The sequence below is a fragment of the Mustela nigripes genome, chromosome 7, assembly GCF_022355385.1.
Source record: "Mustela nigripes isolate SB6536 chromosome 7, MUSNIG.SB6536, whole genome shotgun sequence".
Taxonomy (NCBI): domain Eukaryota; kingdom Metazoa; phylum Chordata; class Mammalia; order Carnivora; family Mustelidae; genus Mustela; species Mustela nigripes.
The window spans coordinates 135,973,145-135,990,760 of record NC_081563.1 but is presented as its reverse complement, the minus strand read 5'-3'; the positions used below and the strand labels follow the sequence as shown (position 1 = coordinate 135,990,760).

At 51.6% G+C, this 17,616-nt stretch overlaps 2 protein-coding genes across 5 annotated transcripts in view; both read left to right on the top strand.

Moving 5' to 3' along the window:
- The window catches only part of LOC132022055 (serine/threonine-protein phosphatase 4 regulatory subunit 1-like), an 82,969-nt gene extending 76,071 nt beyond the window's left edge, over positions 1 to 6,898 (top strand). For 3 of the 4 annotated variants that reach the window (XM_059407296.1, XM_059407294.1, XM_059407297.1), the window contains 5 exons: positions 770 to 890; positions 1,690 to 1,824; positions 2,702 to 2,870; positions 3,983 to 4,124; positions 4,866 to 4,982. In XM_059407296.1, coding sequence (XP_059263279.1) covers positions 770 to 890; positions 1,690 to 1,824; positions 2,702 to 2,870; positions 3,983 to 4,124; positions 4,866 to 4,887 — 589 coding nt within the window. In that variant the 3' untranslated portion in view covers positions 4,888 to 4,982. Of the gene's footprint in view, positions 1 to 769; positions 891 to 1,689; positions 1,825 to 2,701; positions 2,871 to 3,982; positions 4,125 to 4,865 lie in introns of all 4 variants that reach the window. The other variant, XM_059407295.1, reaches the window with a different exon arrangement.
- Positions 6,899 to 7,761: 863 nt separating this feature from the next.
- Positions 7,762 to 17,187, top strand: ANKRD60 (ankyrin repeat domain 60). The gene is made up of 4 exons (XM_059407711.1): positions 7,762 to 8,152; positions 12,712 to 12,842; positions 14,460 to 14,625; positions 16,886 to 17,187. Exons 1-4 carry the CDS (start codon positions 7,762 to 7,764, stop codon positions 17,185 to 17,187), a joined length of 990 nt encoding a protein of 329 aa, XP_059263694.1.
- The last annotated feature ends 429 nt before the right edge of the window (positions 17,188 to 17,616 follow it).

The following is a 17,616-nucleotide window of genomic DNA, read 5'->3' as shown; positions in this document are numbered from 1 at the left end:
TTTTCTGAAAACAGAGCTTTTCGATATGAAAGTATTCACCGGCACCCCTGGTTTCTGGTTCTAACTTCCTTCCAATCTCTTTTTCATTTCCTTTCGTTGCCCGCGTGGAGGTGATGCCATTTATTTTCCTCCCGCTCCCGCGCCCCGGTTTGCAGACAGTGGGAGCCGCGGCGGCGCTCCCCGGGCGCGGGGCCGGCGCGGTTCTCCGCAAGCGGACCGCCCGCGCGTGGGGGCGCAGGCTCGCGCGGGGCCCGCCGCCGGGGCCGGGCCGGGCCGGGGCCGGGTCGGGGCCGGGCCGGGGCCGGGTCGGGGCCGGGGCCGGGTCGGGGCGAGCTCGGCCGCCGCGGGCTGCGTGCGGGGTCTCTGGGAACTCGAGCGCTGCCTATTTTTACCTTATCTGATCTGCAAAGTTTTATGTGCTTTCCAGCCGATAACCTCACGGGGAAATGTCCCTGTTCACAAATTCCAAGGCCTCTGTTTTACAAAGTGTAATTTATTTCCTTCTTGTTTGATTTGTTTGAGTGCGAGATGAGGAATGGAGATTTATTTTTTTTCCACTTTTCTTTGCATGGCATTTCACTCCGCTTCTGCTTTTGGCATTTCACCGCCGGAAAGCCGTGCTGGGTCTTCGCTTGCCTTATCTCCCAGCCTGGCTAGTTTTCCCTGTAAGACGAAATGAGAGTAAAGAGAAATTATAAGGAGGTTTTTTGTTTGTTTGTTTGGTGCCCCCCAATAATTTATTTATTTCTTTCTTTTTTAAAAATTTCAGACAGCTGATACTCATTTTGGAGCTCTATAATCCCAATGATGTTCATGATTACTTAATGCATATTGCCTTAAAGTTGTGTGCAGATAAAGTTTCTGAAGTTCGGTGGATCTCCTTCAAACTAGTAAGGAATCATGGCTTTTTTGTTTGTTTGTGATTTTTGGAAGTAGGAACATTTATTCCTTCCATTTTAACTTCTTTGATTTCTGCCCTTGGTTTCTCTGGATACCTAGGAAACCAGCCTTTAAATTTTGAAATTAGTAAACTGTATTACAGTTTTATCAATACATAGCATAGTTTTTTTTTTTTTAAGCTGTATGTTTCAGTGATAGAAATTAAAGATAAATCATTTTACATGAGAAACCCTTCAAACCATGGCTCAGTGTTCCCTTTAAACTCAGACTGGGCTTGACTCAACAGCATGGCTTTGTAGAAAAGCAGTCAGTGGGCAAGAGCTCCAACGTAGAGAACTGGTTCTGTCTTACTTGGGCTCATACCAGCTGAATACCGTGTGTGGGGGGGTGTCACTTGAAAATTCCAGTTTACTAAGGTACTCTGATGCTATTACAAGTTTACAAAAATGACATGTTCTGAAAGGTAATGATTTAGTTATTATGCAAGGGGCCATTTTCTAAAAATCGGAATCTTAAGATTAAGAATGTATTTTTCTAATGCCAGGCCCTTTCTAAATTTTATTTCTAAGAAGGGTTTCACGTGGCTGAGTGTGCGTATGTGCATTGCCATGTACTTTAACATCCTTCCCCTCTGTGTTCTAATGATGACTGTGACAAAAATTAACCTTCTCCCTTGCTTATAAATTCATTTTAAATGTGCATAAACATGTGTGTTTTCTGCGTTGAGTAGGATTCATGACTCAAATGGATGGCAGCATTTTTAATGTGCTCTTCTGATATTTCCCACAGGTTGTGGCCATTTTACAGAAGTTTTCCTCCCACAGTGAGAGCGCACTGGGCTTAAGTGTCATCAGTGAGCTCGTCATCAGGTTCCGGCACTGCGCGAAGTGGGTGGGAAGGCAAGCTTTCGCTTTCATTTGTCAGGTTAGCACGGCCTGGGGGGAGTCTCCCCTGGGCTTATGTTGCTGTGGACTGATACCAGATGCACCAGACACACAATCCCAGCCCTGAAAAACCAGCTGGGAATTTGGGGACCAGAGGACCAAACCCCTTTATCTCCCAGGAGATTGTGATCGGCCCAGTCAGGCAGTGATTGGCCCAGGGTTACCCAACCCGTCTGTGCATTCGTCCTGTAGATGCTGGCTGAGTGGTTCCTGTGTGCCGGGCGTGTTCTAGAAGCTCCTGCTCTGCCGGCACCATCCATCTGGTGAGGTGAGGCCGAGGCCCAGAGCCCCGCATCTGCCGTGCCCGGTCCCAGGCCATGGTCATTCCCGGCACCAGCCCTCAGCCAGCCGCCTGGGAGGGAAGGCGGGGCCAGCAATAGGGCAGAGCTCCTGAATCCCTCTAGAAGTGAAGTTCATGTCAGCCTGTCCAGCACCTCATGTCACCCTCTTCACTTAGTGTCCTGGAAATGGGGCAGGTTCAGTTTTGCTGGGGCCGATGGCTGCCATTTCTTGGACTCCTCATACACCTGGTCCTCAGTGGTAAAATCGGCCATGGATCAAACACGTCACACCCATGTACTTTCAGACCAGGTGTTTCGGGTGAAGCAGTTGAAGCCCAGAGAGGTTAAGTAACTTGATCAAGAGTGCATAGCAAGTGTAAAGCCAGGATTTTTTTTTTTTCTGCTAATGTGCTATTTAAAAAATTTTAAATTTTTTCCCATGCACATTTTCAAGCATGTACAAAGGTGGGGGAACAGCACGGACTCCCCATGAACCCATCACCCAGCTTTGCCAATATGACAGTAAAGCTGTTACTGGACTCTAGCTGACCCTCATACCCTCTTCCCCCACCAAAGGACTCACCAGGGCCCCCTGTCGGGATGGCCGGGCATCACAGGGTATTTTGGCCCTCTGCTTTGAACCGGCAGTGGGTGGCGGGTGAAATGCCAAATTCCCAGACCACAGGCCTCCCATCACAGACTTCTGTAAGGAAGACGCCGGTCCAGTCATTTTGTGGAGAAAGGGGTAAATGAGATCTCTTTGCTTTTGTTTTTTAATTCTTGATCTGAGATTTAGAAAATCCATGATGAGACAAAAGGAAAAAAAATACTCACTAATTTTCTTCAGGAAAAAGGGGAGTGTGTGCGCTTTCACGAATTATTAAGGATTTAGAAAACCCATGATATGAGACAGACCAAAGGAGGGGGGTGTCACCTGATGGTTATTTCAGTGCGCTCTGGGGAGAGAGCCTGACCTTGGGGGCTGGCGAGGGTCTGTGCTGTAGCGGTGACGAGCCACTACCTCTGCGTGGCCTCAACTTGTGAGAAACAGTTCATGAACACCTGGTGCTCTTGTCTCCCTGTGGCGGGAAGGTCTGCAGGACTTTGAATGAACAGGCCTGGCTGGGACTCGGCCCCCGCTGGTGCTCACAGACCCGGTGGCCTGTGGGTGGCACCTCACGGGACCCCAATTCCCTGCCCTGTAAAACTGGGCTCATTCTGGCTTCCATAGCCTGCAGTGAGACACAGGGTTCTGTCAGGGTGGCAGGGAGCAGATGCTGCTTGTCCTCACAGACACAGTGTTTGTCAGGGGGTCACAGAGAGGGCCGGGCCTGCACTGGAGTCTGGGGTCAGGTAGCCCTAGACAGGCCTGGTACCCGAGTTCTGGTGACTAGCAGAGGGGAGGGCTCTCAGCTTTCATTGGTGGGTGCTTTGCTAGATTTTTTGCAAAATGTTCTGCCGTCCCCGGCACATCCCCCTCATGTAGATGGGGAAACCGAGGCCCAGACAGGTGAAGCCGCTTATTCCAGGCCATGAAGCCAGTAAGTGACCAAGTTAGGTTTGAAGCTAGGCCTGTCTGACTCGAAGCCTTTATTTTTCCATCAGATTTTACACCACCTAGAACCCAGTCTTTGGTAAGGAATTAGAAATTATTAACTATGTTTCTAACCAAATTCAGTGGTTGAGATTTTAAGATTTGGACACACACACACACACACACACACACACACACAGTCCTCAGACCCACAGATCCCGAAATTACTTCTTTGGAATCGTGGAAGGGTATGTTTTTAGAAGAAACCGCTGACCACTGTGGAAAAGTGTCGATTCTCTGGCTGTGGCTGTCTGTCCTGGCAGGCGGTGGTGGACGAGGAGTGCATCCCCGTGGAGCAGTTTGTCGAACACTTGCTCCCCAGCCTCCTGAGCCTGGCCTCCGATCCGGTGCCGAACGTGAGGGTTCTGCTGGCCAAAGCTCTGCGGCAGACGCTGCTGGAAAAGGGTATGTGGACCGTTTTTTCGAACTTACACATCTTAAAGCTCACCAGGCAGTGCACTGCCAGACTTCCTCTCTAGGAAATTGCACACGCATGCTTCAGACTTTATAAATCCATGTATTAACTTTTATGCAGAATAGTTTGTTATTTATAAAATGTTTGAGTTTTCACATTTAACAAGCTTCACGCTAAAATGCAGAACTTCACACAGTCTTCTAGAAATGGGGAAGAATTTTGTAAATGTTAACGATGCAGAGAGCACGAGCTGCAGCAAACATCAGCCTTAATTCCCAGGAGGTCTGGAAGCAGTCACTGTGTCCTGAAGAGGACGGAGCGGGAGACTGTGTCCCTCAGCCGTTGCAATGGCGCCTATGGCGCGCAGGGGGAGCCCACCGTGTCCAGCCCGACCCCGCAGGCTCCTGTCTCCCCGCTTCGCGCCTCCCGGCCACCCGCGCCCCTTCCTGCCCTCCGTGCACGTGCAGTTCTTGCCTAGTGGAGGAAAGGAAAGATAACGTGGGAAGTTTTTAAATTATAACTTTAAAAATATGCGTACGGGTTCTCAGGAGTCCATCTTTGAAATTTAGGAAGTTACTGTGACAAAAGTCATTGAAGGTCTCACGTGTCTGGTTATGCTATACAAGTGCTTCCTTGTCCTGAGGTGTGGTTTGCAGAACCCCCAGCACTCAGGTGCGTTTGGGAGCACTGGGCACGGGCACATGAGCCAAACTCCTGTGTTCTCTCTCCAGCGTACTTGAGAAATGCCGGTAACCCTCATCTTCAAGTCGTTGAGGAGACTGTCCTGGCCCTGCAGTCCGACCGGGACCCGGATGTGTCCTTTTTTGCCACCCTGGAACCCAAGCGTCGGGGCACCGCAGACGTGCGACTGCTGGAGGAACGGAATTAACCGCCCTGGGCTCCCACGCACCCCAGGCCCACCGCACGTGGGCGCAGACCACTCGCCCCCGCTTGTCAGGGGTCTCACCATGTCATACCTTCTGAAACTTTGAGGACAGGCACTCAAATGACCTCTTTCCCATGTGCAGCCCCAGGGACTGCCCCGGGAACGGGCACCACCCTCTGCACCCCTGGCTGCTGACCTGGAAGCCTGCGACCGAGTTGTAGGACCAGGTGGCAGCTGGGCACAGGGGTCCAGATCGCCTTCTCCATGACAGACCGACTATGATTTAAAGCCCCCTCCTCCTAAAATAAAGTAGTTTATTAGAAGCTTTTAAGTCTTTCAGAGACTTGCATATTTGGCTTCCCTCATGCTTTCCTGTAAAATATAGTTTATGGTATTGACATTTTATTTTTAACAAATAATGTACATATGTAAATAACTCTTGACAGGAAGAAAATATACTAACGTAATATCAGCCTCCTATCAGTGAACAGAACAAATACATCATTTAAATTTATGCTCCACTTGGAGTTGCTGCAAATATAGCCCGATTTGTTTACTTTTGAAAAATGTGATAGTTAAGGAAATCTGCTGAAGAATGATTTATGGAAGTCTTTCTAATATTGTACTTTTGTGTAAACTGTACTTGGAAATTTTCCTCAGGCACTTATCCCTCCCCTTCTTGAGGTGACTGTATCCGTAAAGATCCGTACAGGCCTTTGACAGAGGCAGAAAGAAAGATTTTTCATTCTTACGTGTATTTATTATCCTACGTTTAAGAATGCGGGAGGGAAATTGATCATTGAGATGCAGGATATTGACTTTACAGCTAGCTGATGCTTCAGGATCTTTAGCAGAGACTAGGAACCCGCAGTCCCGATCAGTCCATACACTTGCCAGGGATTTGGGGTTAAATTATGGTGTTTCAGATTTCATTCTTCTAAAATTTAGACCAAGATGCTCTAGAACTTAAATGGTTTTCATGAATAACTTGAGATTCTATAAACGTTTCATTAAATTCTGTATAATGTGTAGGCTCACGTTATTTTTCTTGCTTCTATTTTTAATCTTGAAAGCAGGCACAAAGGAAGGAAGGAGTGGCCCATTTGGGGTTCAAGAGCTGGCTGCAAAGGGCATGTTGCTATTGCTGTGCTTTCCTTGGATCTTTTTCTTGTCCGTCTTTTCTTTCTCCCTTTTCTTAAAAATAAAATTTCTGGAGCTATATATTGAATTTCCTGGTATACAGGATATTGTCTCCCTCCCCCAAGTTCCACTGAGCTGATTCTTTAAAAAGAAAGGAAGGAATCTATACCGTGCCAAAGAAAATAAGGTACATGTGTGAGAATTTCAAATTGTAACCGGGGTGGCATTCGGGCAGCCCCAACGGAGCGTGAGCTTATAAACTGTGGAGGCTACCTATTAAGAGAAACAAAAATCAGTCAGTCCATCTTGTGTTCAATATTTACTCTAGTAAATATTGAGTAAATAGGAGATACTGTTTTCGCATCAGTAACAGATAATTTTTAGTGTTTTTTTTTTTTTTTTATTGTTTAGAAATTGAGGTTGTCATATAGTTAAACTCTGTTGACCAGGCAGCAAGTAGAATTATCACCTGGAATTTTGTATTCTGTGCAGAGCTTTGCTTTCCACTAAGGAAAAACAAACCACCTCAGTTTGTGTTGCGATGCATAGAATTTGCTGAAACAGATGTGCTTGTAGAGATTTGTAGACTCTTCGGTAAATAATCCAACCTTAAGAAAAGTTGAGTTTACTAAAAATGGTCTATAACTTAATATGAATGCCTTTCCAATGCAACTTTTTTTTTTTTTTTTTTTAATGACTGTGCTTGTATTTCTCTGCAAGAAGTATGTTTAAGGCTCACGTTTTATTCGTGTTTTTTAACAACTGAGATTTTTCTGAGGTGGTTCTGCTCCCCTCCGGCCCCTTCCCGCGTCACTTCAGCTCGGTGTGTTCAACGTTCCTAGGTGTGGGGCGCTGAGTGTTTGCGATTTGATCATCACACGTAAGCTTCCTGTGCACTTGAACACTCGGCCTCCTCTCGGGTGAATCAGTGGAAAACCACGAGGTGGGTTTCTTGCAGACCGAGCTCCCTTGAAAGGCATCTTCACAGGGGAGCCGTCCCAGCCCCGCGCCGAGTGGACGCTTCCTCTCTGCTAGTTTTCACCAGCTCCTTTCTCCCTCGGAGAATCCGAGAGCATTTTCAGAACTGACGGGTGTTCGTGCGGCTCTGCAGACCCTCACGGAGGCCCGGCTCCCGCTTCCGGAGCGGCCTGAGCGCCGGCCCGGCTCCGTGGGGGTTTCCACTCGTGCCAGGAATAGGGCTGCTGAGCGCCGCTGTAGACCAGCCCGACCCCTGTAGACGAGGCGCTCCGGGAGGACTTAGGGCGTTTCCACTCCAGGCCCTGGGCCCTGAGTTACGCAGACTATTGCGAGCGGCCACGGCGGCCTGTGACCTGGAGTGAGGTCACCCGTGACAGGGCAGTGAGTGACCTGGCGAGCAGCTGGGAGGCTTTCAGAAGAGCCTGGGGGACCCGGCCCCCTGGGGATAGGGGGGAATAGCTCAAATCACTCCGCCACCGCTGCGCCTCCAAGCCCCGGGCCATCGGGCCATCGAGGACCCCAGGGCGGTCCGCGGGGCTCTGTCCCGCGCGGGGCGTGGGGGGAGGGTTGCGGTGACGCGGGCGGTCGGGGGCGGGGGGTTGGGCAGGAGACGGGAGGAGGGCATGCGGAGGGCAGCCGCTGCGGGCGGCGGAGCGCGGGCGGGGGAGCCGCCGGGGGGCGCCCTGGGCTCGGACCCCGTGGCCGGCGGGCGGGGCGGCCGGGGCAGGCGGGGCGGGCGGGGGACGGGCCCGCGGCCCCTCCCTGCTCGGCCCCGGGCCCGCTCCCCCGGCCAGAGCGGCGTCGGGGCTCCGGAGGCCGTGAGCCCGGCGCTGGACTTGGCCCCAGACGCCTCCCCAGAAGCCTTCGTCATGCGGGTGCTGCTGGAGGAGACCGGGGAGATGTTCCAAGTGACAAACTGCCGCAGCGACATGACGGTGCGGGAGCTCAAGGAGGAGCTGGACCTCACCGCCGGCATCCCCTTGGACCTGCAGCGGCTCCAGTACCTGGACCAAGGTGACCCTGCCCACCCCCTGCCCTCGCCACGTGTATGGCCTCCGCTGGGGCGCCGGGCCCCCTTCTGACCCTGCGGCCCCTGAAGGGACGCTTGCCCGCGTGAGGACTCCCCCACCCCACTCCCAGGTGTCAGAACAAACCCCAACCCCCCCACCCCCAAGCCCCCAGATAGGAAAGCCAGCCTGGCCACACAAGGACTTCCCAATCTTGACAAATCGGGTTCAGGTTAGACCTCACATCTCAAGGCAGACCCTGTCCACAGCAAGACCCTAATCCACAAACATATCCCGCTGAGTCAGGACTCTCCTCCCAAAGCAAGCTGTCTAGTCAGACCCGCGGACCCTGAGCAGATCCTGGCGATGTCTGCGACCCCAAATCTCCACAAAGGCGCTGCCACCTAAGCAAGACCCTTCCGGCCCCTTAGTGGCCAGTGTCTTCATCAGGACCCAGATCCCAAAGCCCACAGGGTCCACACAAGACCAGAAACCTGAAACAAAGCCTGTCCTCAGTGGGACCCTACAGTCTAGGGCAAACCTCGCGTCAGGACTCCAAACTCAATGCAGACTTCCAGATCCCCATGTTGGACTCATAATCGCTCCCCCCAGTCCTCCAGCCAGCTAGGTCCACACATGGATGCCAAAGCCTGAAGCAAACTGTGCCAAAGACTGAACCCCAAATCTCCAGCATAACTACAACTACCTCAGAACCTTAAATCCTCTGGCTGACGGGTCTACACGGGACGCTGAAGCTCAGAGCAAACCATGCCCACTTCAGGGCCCCCAAGCCCAGAGCACACCTACCTGGGACTAAACCCCAAACGACTATCCCAGAACCCCAGATTCTCCGGCAACTATGTCCATGAGAGGACACTATGAAACAGACACTGCTCACCTCAGGACCCCCAAACCCAGAACATACCTGCCCAAGGCAACCCCAAATCTCCAGACTAACCATGACTACCTCAGAACCCTGAGTCCTCCAGCAGCCACATCCATACAAGGATGCTGAAGCTCATAAATTCTGCCCACTTCAGGACTCCTAAACCAGGAACGAACTTGGCGAAGATTGGACTCCAAATCCCCAGGCTAACCATGCAACTCTCAGAACCCTGACTCTTCTAGCAACCGTGTCGACTGAAGGATGCTAATGCCTGAAACAAATTGCCCACCCCAGGGCCCCATAACTTTATGCCAATCACACCCATGTTTGGACCCAAGATAAATACCCCAGACTACCCCTGCTTGCAACAGAAACCTGAATCCCGAAAGCAGATTCTACCCAGAGCCGGACCCTAAATCCCAGAGCCAACAAACCCAATTGTGAGCCCCCAGTGTCTAACTAGTCACTTGTGCACCCAAACCCCAATCCATCAGCCATCTCTGTCTAAATGAGGATGCCAGAACCCAAAATGAACTCTTCCCACACCTGGAAACCAGTTCCCAAGCTCACCATGACCATCCCAGAGCACTAATCCCAACCAAAATAACCTCACAAGGTCTCCAAAGCATGAGACAAATTCTGCCTACAATAAGACCCCAAAATTCACATTAAACCTACCCATATCTGAATCCTAAATCTTATGCAAACCATGTTTAAGCCAACCATCTCCATGTAAGGAAGCCAGAGTTCAAAGTAAGCCTTGCCTCTATAAAAAACCCCAAAACTCAAAGAAAGCTCTACTTGTATTTGTATCCCAAATCCCTCAGCCAGTCTTATCCACACCAGAACCCCAAGCTCTGGATCAAATCTTGCCCATCTTAGGACCTCGAATTTCAGAGCATTACCCGCAGCCACAATTCCCAAGGCTGACCTCTTCGAGTCCTTACCCTTGGTGGCTACAGTATATAGGGCTACATTAGAATCCCAAATCCCAAAACAAGTCCTGCCCGTGCAAGGACTCCACATCCCAGAATAGACCCTTCCCATACCAGGACCCCCAAACAGAAAGCAAATCTTGCTTTCATCAGAGTCCCACATCCAGAGCAAACTCTATCCTCATCAGGACCCCAAATCTCAAAGCAAACTCTACCCACATTTGATCCCCCAATACTGGCACTAACCCAGTTTGTATCAGAACCCCGAATCTAAAGCTGCGTCCTTGTCCATGTCAGGAGCTCAGAACTGGCCCAATTGGAATCCGAACCCAGCACCAAAGCTCGCTGGGGCTAAGTCAGGATGGCAAGGCCCCCTATCCAGACAGATCTCATGCGGTAGGCACCCAGTGCGGGGCGAGGACTCTAGAGTCCCCTCTTCCCGTCCATCAGTCTCCATCCCACAGCCTGAGGACCTGCCTATCCCTGTCCTGATCCCTACAATATTTAGGATATGAGAACAGGACCAAAGCCCCTGGGCTCTATCACCTCCCCACCCGGCTGAATTCAATGCAAAAATACTTCAAGGAGACAGAGGTATAAAAAGCTCTGGGCTGCAGCCCAGAGGGTGTGGAGAACGATTTGCAGAGACACTGCGGCTGTAATGCAGGGCTGGGAAGCGATGGAGACAGGCAGAGATCTGAGATCAGCCTGTCTCTGCTCTCCGTTACCCCAGACACTGCCCTTCCGGGGCTCAGTTCCTTAAGCCGGAACCCAGAGCCTTGGGGCTCTGGAATTCTGAGTGCCAGGTCCCCCTCTAGACGGGGATGACTCGGGAAATTCAAAATGTACATTGAACGCCAGATACTTTCCTTTGCTCTCTCTGGCGTAGGCTAAGCACCTTCTGTTGACATCTTTATTTTGCTAAAGGGATGTTTGGAAGCTGCTCTGGGGCATTTTGGGGGCTTTATCTGGAAAGAAGTATGTATCTCAAGCCCGGTCTCTATTTAACATGTGAATAACGATGAGGTGAGCTGCTTAAGGACAGTAAGTGTTCCAAAACAAGTAATTCGGAAATTATGGATCCTGAGCTACAAATGTCTGGCACCCCTTCTGCTAATTTATTTTCCCCGATGAGCTATGCTGAGCCGTAAATTCGAGAGAGCGAAGAGGCAATGGAAGACACCCAGTGACTTGTGCTGATGTCACAATCCTCTCACTCAGCAAGCACTTAGCGACTGGGAGAAGCTTGACCTCTCTTGCGGCCGCAGCCCTTCCTCTTAACGGCAAACAAAAAGGAAAGAAAGAAGGTGCTACTACGTTGAGTAACGAAAATTTGGGTTCCTGCCTATAAATAACCCGCTGACGCCTCTGTACCCACCTAAAGGTTGTCGGGCAAGTTCACATGAGCTAACATGTACGTGAAACCTTGAGAGACACAAATCTGAAAGGGGTGAGCAAAATTCATGGACTAGGGGCGATCTTACATGTCTGTTGTCAGCTTTCATAATTTATTTAGCTGGTGATAATTAGTATTTGTCTAAGCCAAAGGCAGTTGCTGCCGCCTATAAAGGGGGAATGTGCTCTGATTTCTCCAAGAGCTGTTCAGCATGTGTGAATCGCACTCTTGCCTTTCTTTGGGAAATCCAGCTTTACCCAGTTTTTTTTTTTTTTTTTCAAAGTTGTTAGGAAGTCAAGTTGTCTTACTGAAGACTAATTACTGATTATCCTCTGTGTTAGAACCACAAATAAGACCCTAATTAACAAATTTGCTAATTGCTATTCCCTGTTCTCATCCACCATCCGAAGTTTCTCATAAGCACCCAAGGGGGCCAGCGGAGCCGAGAGCGTCACGTGCGTATCGCTGGAGGGAAGGCGGGTCCGGTTGGAGGGTCCTGGGGCTGCCATTTCCCGGCCACGGGGTCCTCAGCTGGCTCACCGGGAAACGGAGATGCCAACCCTGGTTCTGGGTGACAGTCCAACAGAACTCTAACGTCCCCAGTCTAAATCATGCTGAATGGCGGCCTTACAATCCTTCCATTACCATAAATGCTCAACGGGAGCAACTTTGTCCCCTAGGGGCCATGTGGCAACATCTGCAGACCTTCTGGATGGCCACCGCTGGGCGAGGGTACTACCGCCATCTGCTGGGCAGAGGCCAGGGACGCTGTGCCCAGGGCAGCCCCCGCCCCAGAGAACGACCCAGTCGAAAACGTCAGTAGTGCCAAGTGGGAAAAAACCCTGCCGTAGAGTATCATCGGAAAGACCCAGCACAGTTTTGCTGTAGTTACATCTTCGGCCAGCGGCTGACAACACTAACCAGAGATTTGTGTTTTAGTTTCACGTCTGACGCACATAGGTCCGCTGTGCTGCGTCTGTGACGTTCGCTTCCAGAGGTCCTATTCATAGACTTTGCCTCATAAAAAGACTTTACTGACTCATGTGTCTTTTTTTTTTTTTTTTTTTTTTTTTGCCGTAGAACGAGTTATAATTACAGAATTTTAGAAGCTGTTGCCCTTTTTTGTCGTGTTTTGTTTTGTTTCGGCTTCCATTTGAGCTGAGCAAATTAAGTTTCTAAAAAGCACTAACGACCCCAGACAGACTCCCGTGAGCTCATCACAGGAGATTAGCGCTCCAGGCTTTCCGATGATCTTTGTGATACCTGAGGTCAGATCATCTCTTAAGATAACCAGTGTAATAGTTTATCTCTAATACCCACTTTTTTAAAGTAAAAATTATTCCCAGTAGGAATTTTGATGGATGATACTACGTTGCAGTTCCATGATGTTGTTCCTGGTGGAATTATTTCATTATGTGTCTGGCGCCATGATGGATGGACAGAACTGGTTTTGGCGGCTGTGGAAGGGGATCCCAGTAAGGTGCCCTCATGTGTCTCTAAATGGGTATCAGATTTCACAGAGCAACTGGAAACTCTGTGTGTGTGTTTGTGTGTGTGTGTATGTGTGTATGGGGTGGGGTGAGATTCAGTCTTGAATGCGACTGTTGGAGCAAAAGCTCCAGAGTAGGAGAAGAGGAGATCGGCCACATGTCATAAGGATCGGACACCGTATCAAGAGTTCCCACTCACTCTTGGGTTTGCCGGTTCACGGTGCTCCCTTACAACCCCCTCCCTCCGACCCCCGACCCCCACCGAAGAGAGAGGAAGAAGGGCAATCAATGGGCAATGGATTTTCTAGTCACACGTATATTTTGTAAAGTTGAAAACCTGATTTCACAGTGGGCGAAGGGCTCCAGGTAACTGGGAATTGCACAGTCCAGAGCACATAACGGGGCAAAAATCCGAGGGGGCGTCTGCCCCTCCCCTAAGGAGGAAAGATCACGCACTTCTCGACCCACGGCAGGTGCCAGCTCTTTGCCAGGCCTTGTGCTTGGCTCTCAGCTGAGCTCTGGGGTGGGCAGCGGGGAGAAGGCAAGAGGAAACCAGACTGTCTCCCCAACAGAGAAGCGAGGAGCCGGCGGCGGGAGGCCACTGAGGGAAGCAAGTGTGTGCTTTCTAGAAAGTACATTTGGATGAAAGGGTATGAGCGTGTGAGGATGGGGTTTATGTTCAGGCAGGAAAGGGGTCAGGAAACGCTGGCTGCAGGAGGGTTGTGGGGATCCGGGATCTGGTCTGGGAGAGGTGGCTGGTCTCTGGGGAGGCAGGGCCAAGACTGACAGTGGCAACCCCCTGCCTGTGTGCGGGAGCCTTAGAAGGAGGCGTCCCAGACGTGGTGCGTCCCCTTCCGGGTCTTTCCCTGGGGTGGTCCGGCTCCCGGCTTTTCCCTGCCCCCTCTACCCCACTCTCGAGGACTCGAGTCCTGCCTCGGTTTTCTGGCTCTCGCTCTGAACCTGGGCACTCCCTCCTGTCTCCCACACTCTGGGGCTCTGCCTCCCCCCACTGCCGCCCCCACCCCCGATGCCCTGCATCTGGGACGGAGTTCCTCTCTGCTGGAGCCCGCAGCCCTCCTCTCGTGCTCAGGGCCTCGCTTCACCACGAGATGATTATGTTACGGGGCTATTTTTCATCCCTGAGTGGAGTTCAGAGTGTTCCAAAAGTTAGCGGAGACAATGGGCCTGAAAATAGATCGGAAGACCAGAATTCATCCAGTCTCCAGAGAAGTGCATTTCCCTCTGGGGAGGCCACTTCGTGTCGTCTGGCGTCTTCCTTAACGGTCACAACCACCTTCCTCTGGACACCCAGAAAAGCTATTTTCTCTCTTCAAAACACCGACAGGAAGAACTTCCTGCCTCCCGAGCCTGCCCGATGGTAAATGCGTATTTCCTGGACATGTATAGAATTCGGTCAACAATGTCCCCCGCTGGGTGTGTTCCAGCTTCTCGGTCAGGGCTCGCCCCTCTCTGTTCCCATCCCGAGCCTTCCCTGGGCCTTCGAGCCACCCTTCCCTCAGGAAGGTCCCGGCCCCCACCAGTCAGGTGCAGCTTGCACTTTTGAAAGAACTCGGACTCACTGTGCGGACTCCCTTTATTCTGCCCAGCTCTCCTGCCTCGGTGTCGACGAAGATTCTCTTTACCAAACTGCAAATTCGCAGCGTTTGGAACACAAGCAGTGGAAGGCCTGGATTGCTCACAGAGCGTTCGTGGCCTTGTATATTACCTCTCACAGAGGCCACTCGGACGCCGTGCAGTACCTTCTAGAACATGGTAATTTTGAGAGATGGCTGAGTATGTTCACAAGTTGGGGTCTACCGCGGGTGGGGAGGACAGAGTGCTTGTCTTCCAGGGCCTTCCGCAATGGCGTCCTGGACCCCAGTTGTGTCAACCACCAATCATGGTCCCATGGGCCACTGGGGAGCCTCTTTCTGTAGGGGTCTTAGGACATGCTGAGTAAAGGCGGTTGTCCTCTCTCCTGGCCGGGTTTCAAGAAGATTCTGTCATCAGAGAGATCAAACTTCCAGACACTAATTCACAGGAGTAGCCCAAAGAGCCTCCTGGCCTCTTCGAACGCCGCTGGAGATGTTCCTGGACTCCCTGTGTTATTCCTGCCCCATCTGAGGTTGGGTTTCTGCCACAGTCCAAGGGGTCTAGCCCCAAGCCAGCATCACTCTCTTGGAGGGGGCTGGGGGAGCATTGGTAGGCCGGCTCTGAATGATTTCCTTCAGGAGACCCTTGCCACGAACCCCCTTCTCATCTGGTCTCCATCCCCATCCCCCGCCCTCGCTCCAAGGACAGGCTGTCACTTCTCTCTCTCTTTCTGTTGATAGAAGCAGCAGCCTTGGCCTGCATTGTCTCTGAACGTGAGGGCTCGCGTGAGACGCGGCCGGAGCACGCTTTATCTTTATCTCTCCTGGTCGTAGGATATTTTTGGGAAAAGAGGTTCACCGATTGAGGTGTCGACCATTCTAGAACAATAGACAATGGCCGCAGATGGCCCAGGCCGCCGGCTTCCCCGGGAACAGGAAGAACATGTGACGTACTGTTTGGTCAGGGGTTTGAGGCCCAGAAGGGGCCTCATCCGAGGGTCTCCCCTATCAACTTGCTTTCCAATCTGAACCTTTCCTGCCCGTGGCCTTGACCCTGGCCCTCTGCACCTCGTCTTCCCTCCTGTCCCCGCCCCCTCCAGCAAGCAGGGCGCCAACATCCTCGAGGCCAGGGCAGGATGACTGGGTAGAGGCTTTCCTGACCATTTTGCTGTTTTCTCCACTGCTTTCTCCATGCCGCCTGTTGTGGGATGAGATATGGGCTGTTCACAGACCAGCAGTCCTTTAAGCTCATAAAAAGTCATTTTCACTCTGATGGAACTGTGATGTATTTGAAAGCCCCAGTTAAAACATTACAGCCAGCTTTGCAAAGTTTTCTGTCCTTTGCACACAGCCGCCGCAAAGCCGTGCCGAGGCTGAGGCTGGGCGTTAGGAGAACCTATTTAAAACGTTACCTCACCGTCCAGCCATAGCTCATAAAAACTGGCTACAGAAATGTCAGCTGCTTGTAATTGAATTGCCTTGTTTTCTGTGTCATGATATTTGTTACCCAGAATTTGATTCAATTCAACAAGTCCGTATTGGACACCTGTCATTAGCCCATCCATCTGCGGGAGGCAGTGAGGAATTCAATCGAAGTGAAATCTGTCCATGAGTCAGGCTGCCCGTCGTCTGTCATTTCCCGAGCGCCTGTCTTCTCCAGGCATCGCGCTACGTGCCGGGGATGAAAACAGCAGTGATCAAAACAAGTGTGTTTTCTGCCTTCATGGAGTTTATGAAGGGAAGTCAGCAAATTATTACAAATAATTAATTCCATGGTCAGTCGTGCACGGCATGTTCTGAAGCTGTGGAATGTCTGCTGAGCATATACAGGGGAGCGGGACTCATGGGAGGGGGTGAGGAAGGCTTTCCTGAGGAAGTGATAAAAGAAGGATGGAGTTAGCCAGGGCTGGTGGGGGCGGGGGGCGGGGGCAGAAACGGGGAACAGGCCGTTAGCAGAGGGAACAGCATGTGCAAAGTCCTGGGGTGGGATGCGGGAACAGGGTGTCTTTAGCGCGCAAAGACAGAAGACTGGTGAAATTGGAGCATGCGCAGAAAGAGAGAGGTGGAAGGCCGTGGTGTGGGGAGGGTGGCAGGGTGAGACAGAGCAGGGACCACCTAGAGAATGACCCCAAGGGTAGTGGATGCCAGAAATGGGGTTTGGTGGTTGACACAACTGGGGTCCAGGACGCCATTGCGGAAGGCCCTGGAGCAGGAGCGTGCCGTGGGCAGATGGGGGGCAAGGCAGTGCTGGTCACTGGGACAGTGCAGCAATGCCTCCTCCCTGATGCTCCCTGCTGGGGTCAGGCGGGGGCCGTTACTAACTCTAAGCCTTCTTGTTATGGCCTCACCCCTCCTGAGCTTCTCCTCCTGAATGTAGTTCTGGAGGTGAGGCTCCTGGCCCGGAGGGTGAGCCTTGCTCAGCCGGCTCTCTTGTTTTACAGGGGCCAGCTGTCTCAGCCAAAGCCCCATGGGCAGGACAGCCCTGCATGTGGCCGCAGCCATGGGCCGTCTGGACTGTATCAACCACCTGCTGAACCATGGAGCCTCCATCAATGAAAGAGATGCCAGGGGGGAGACCCCCATGTCCCTCGCCCGGCGCCTGAACCGCAGGCACAGTGAGCAGCGTATGTTCCTCTTCTACTGGATGGCGAAGTCAGGGACAAAAGACGCAAAGAACTTGACCAAGAACAAGGTTCTTCTCAGGGCAAAGTCCAAGTCACGCTCCAAGAAGAGCCAAGTTTGACTCCCTCTGGGAATGTCTGCACCTCGAGGGTGACCTGGGTAACTCTTCAGAGTTCAAATCCACAGTGGCCCTTGGGGAGCAGGAAGCCAAGAAAATGTGGCAATTAATCTGAATCAGATACTAAATTATCTGTCCTGTTTGCAAATGAATCGGGGAGGGTGCTGGTGGAGGTAGGTGAGTTTGTGTTCATGCTGTAATCCATTATGGACGGAGCGGGCTCAGATGCCAGCCGTTAATTTTAAGCTATTTGAACATTGTATCCAGTAACGCGGCTTGGGGTGATGGGAGCCAATTACCTTCTCGCGTCTGGAGACCATCTAATGCATCAGCATAATAGAAGTAATAGCAGTGATAACGGTACTGCTGCTATTGCCATGCACAAGTGCTGGCAAATGTCGGGGGGTCCTGCGTGGGGTGGGCTCTGAATTT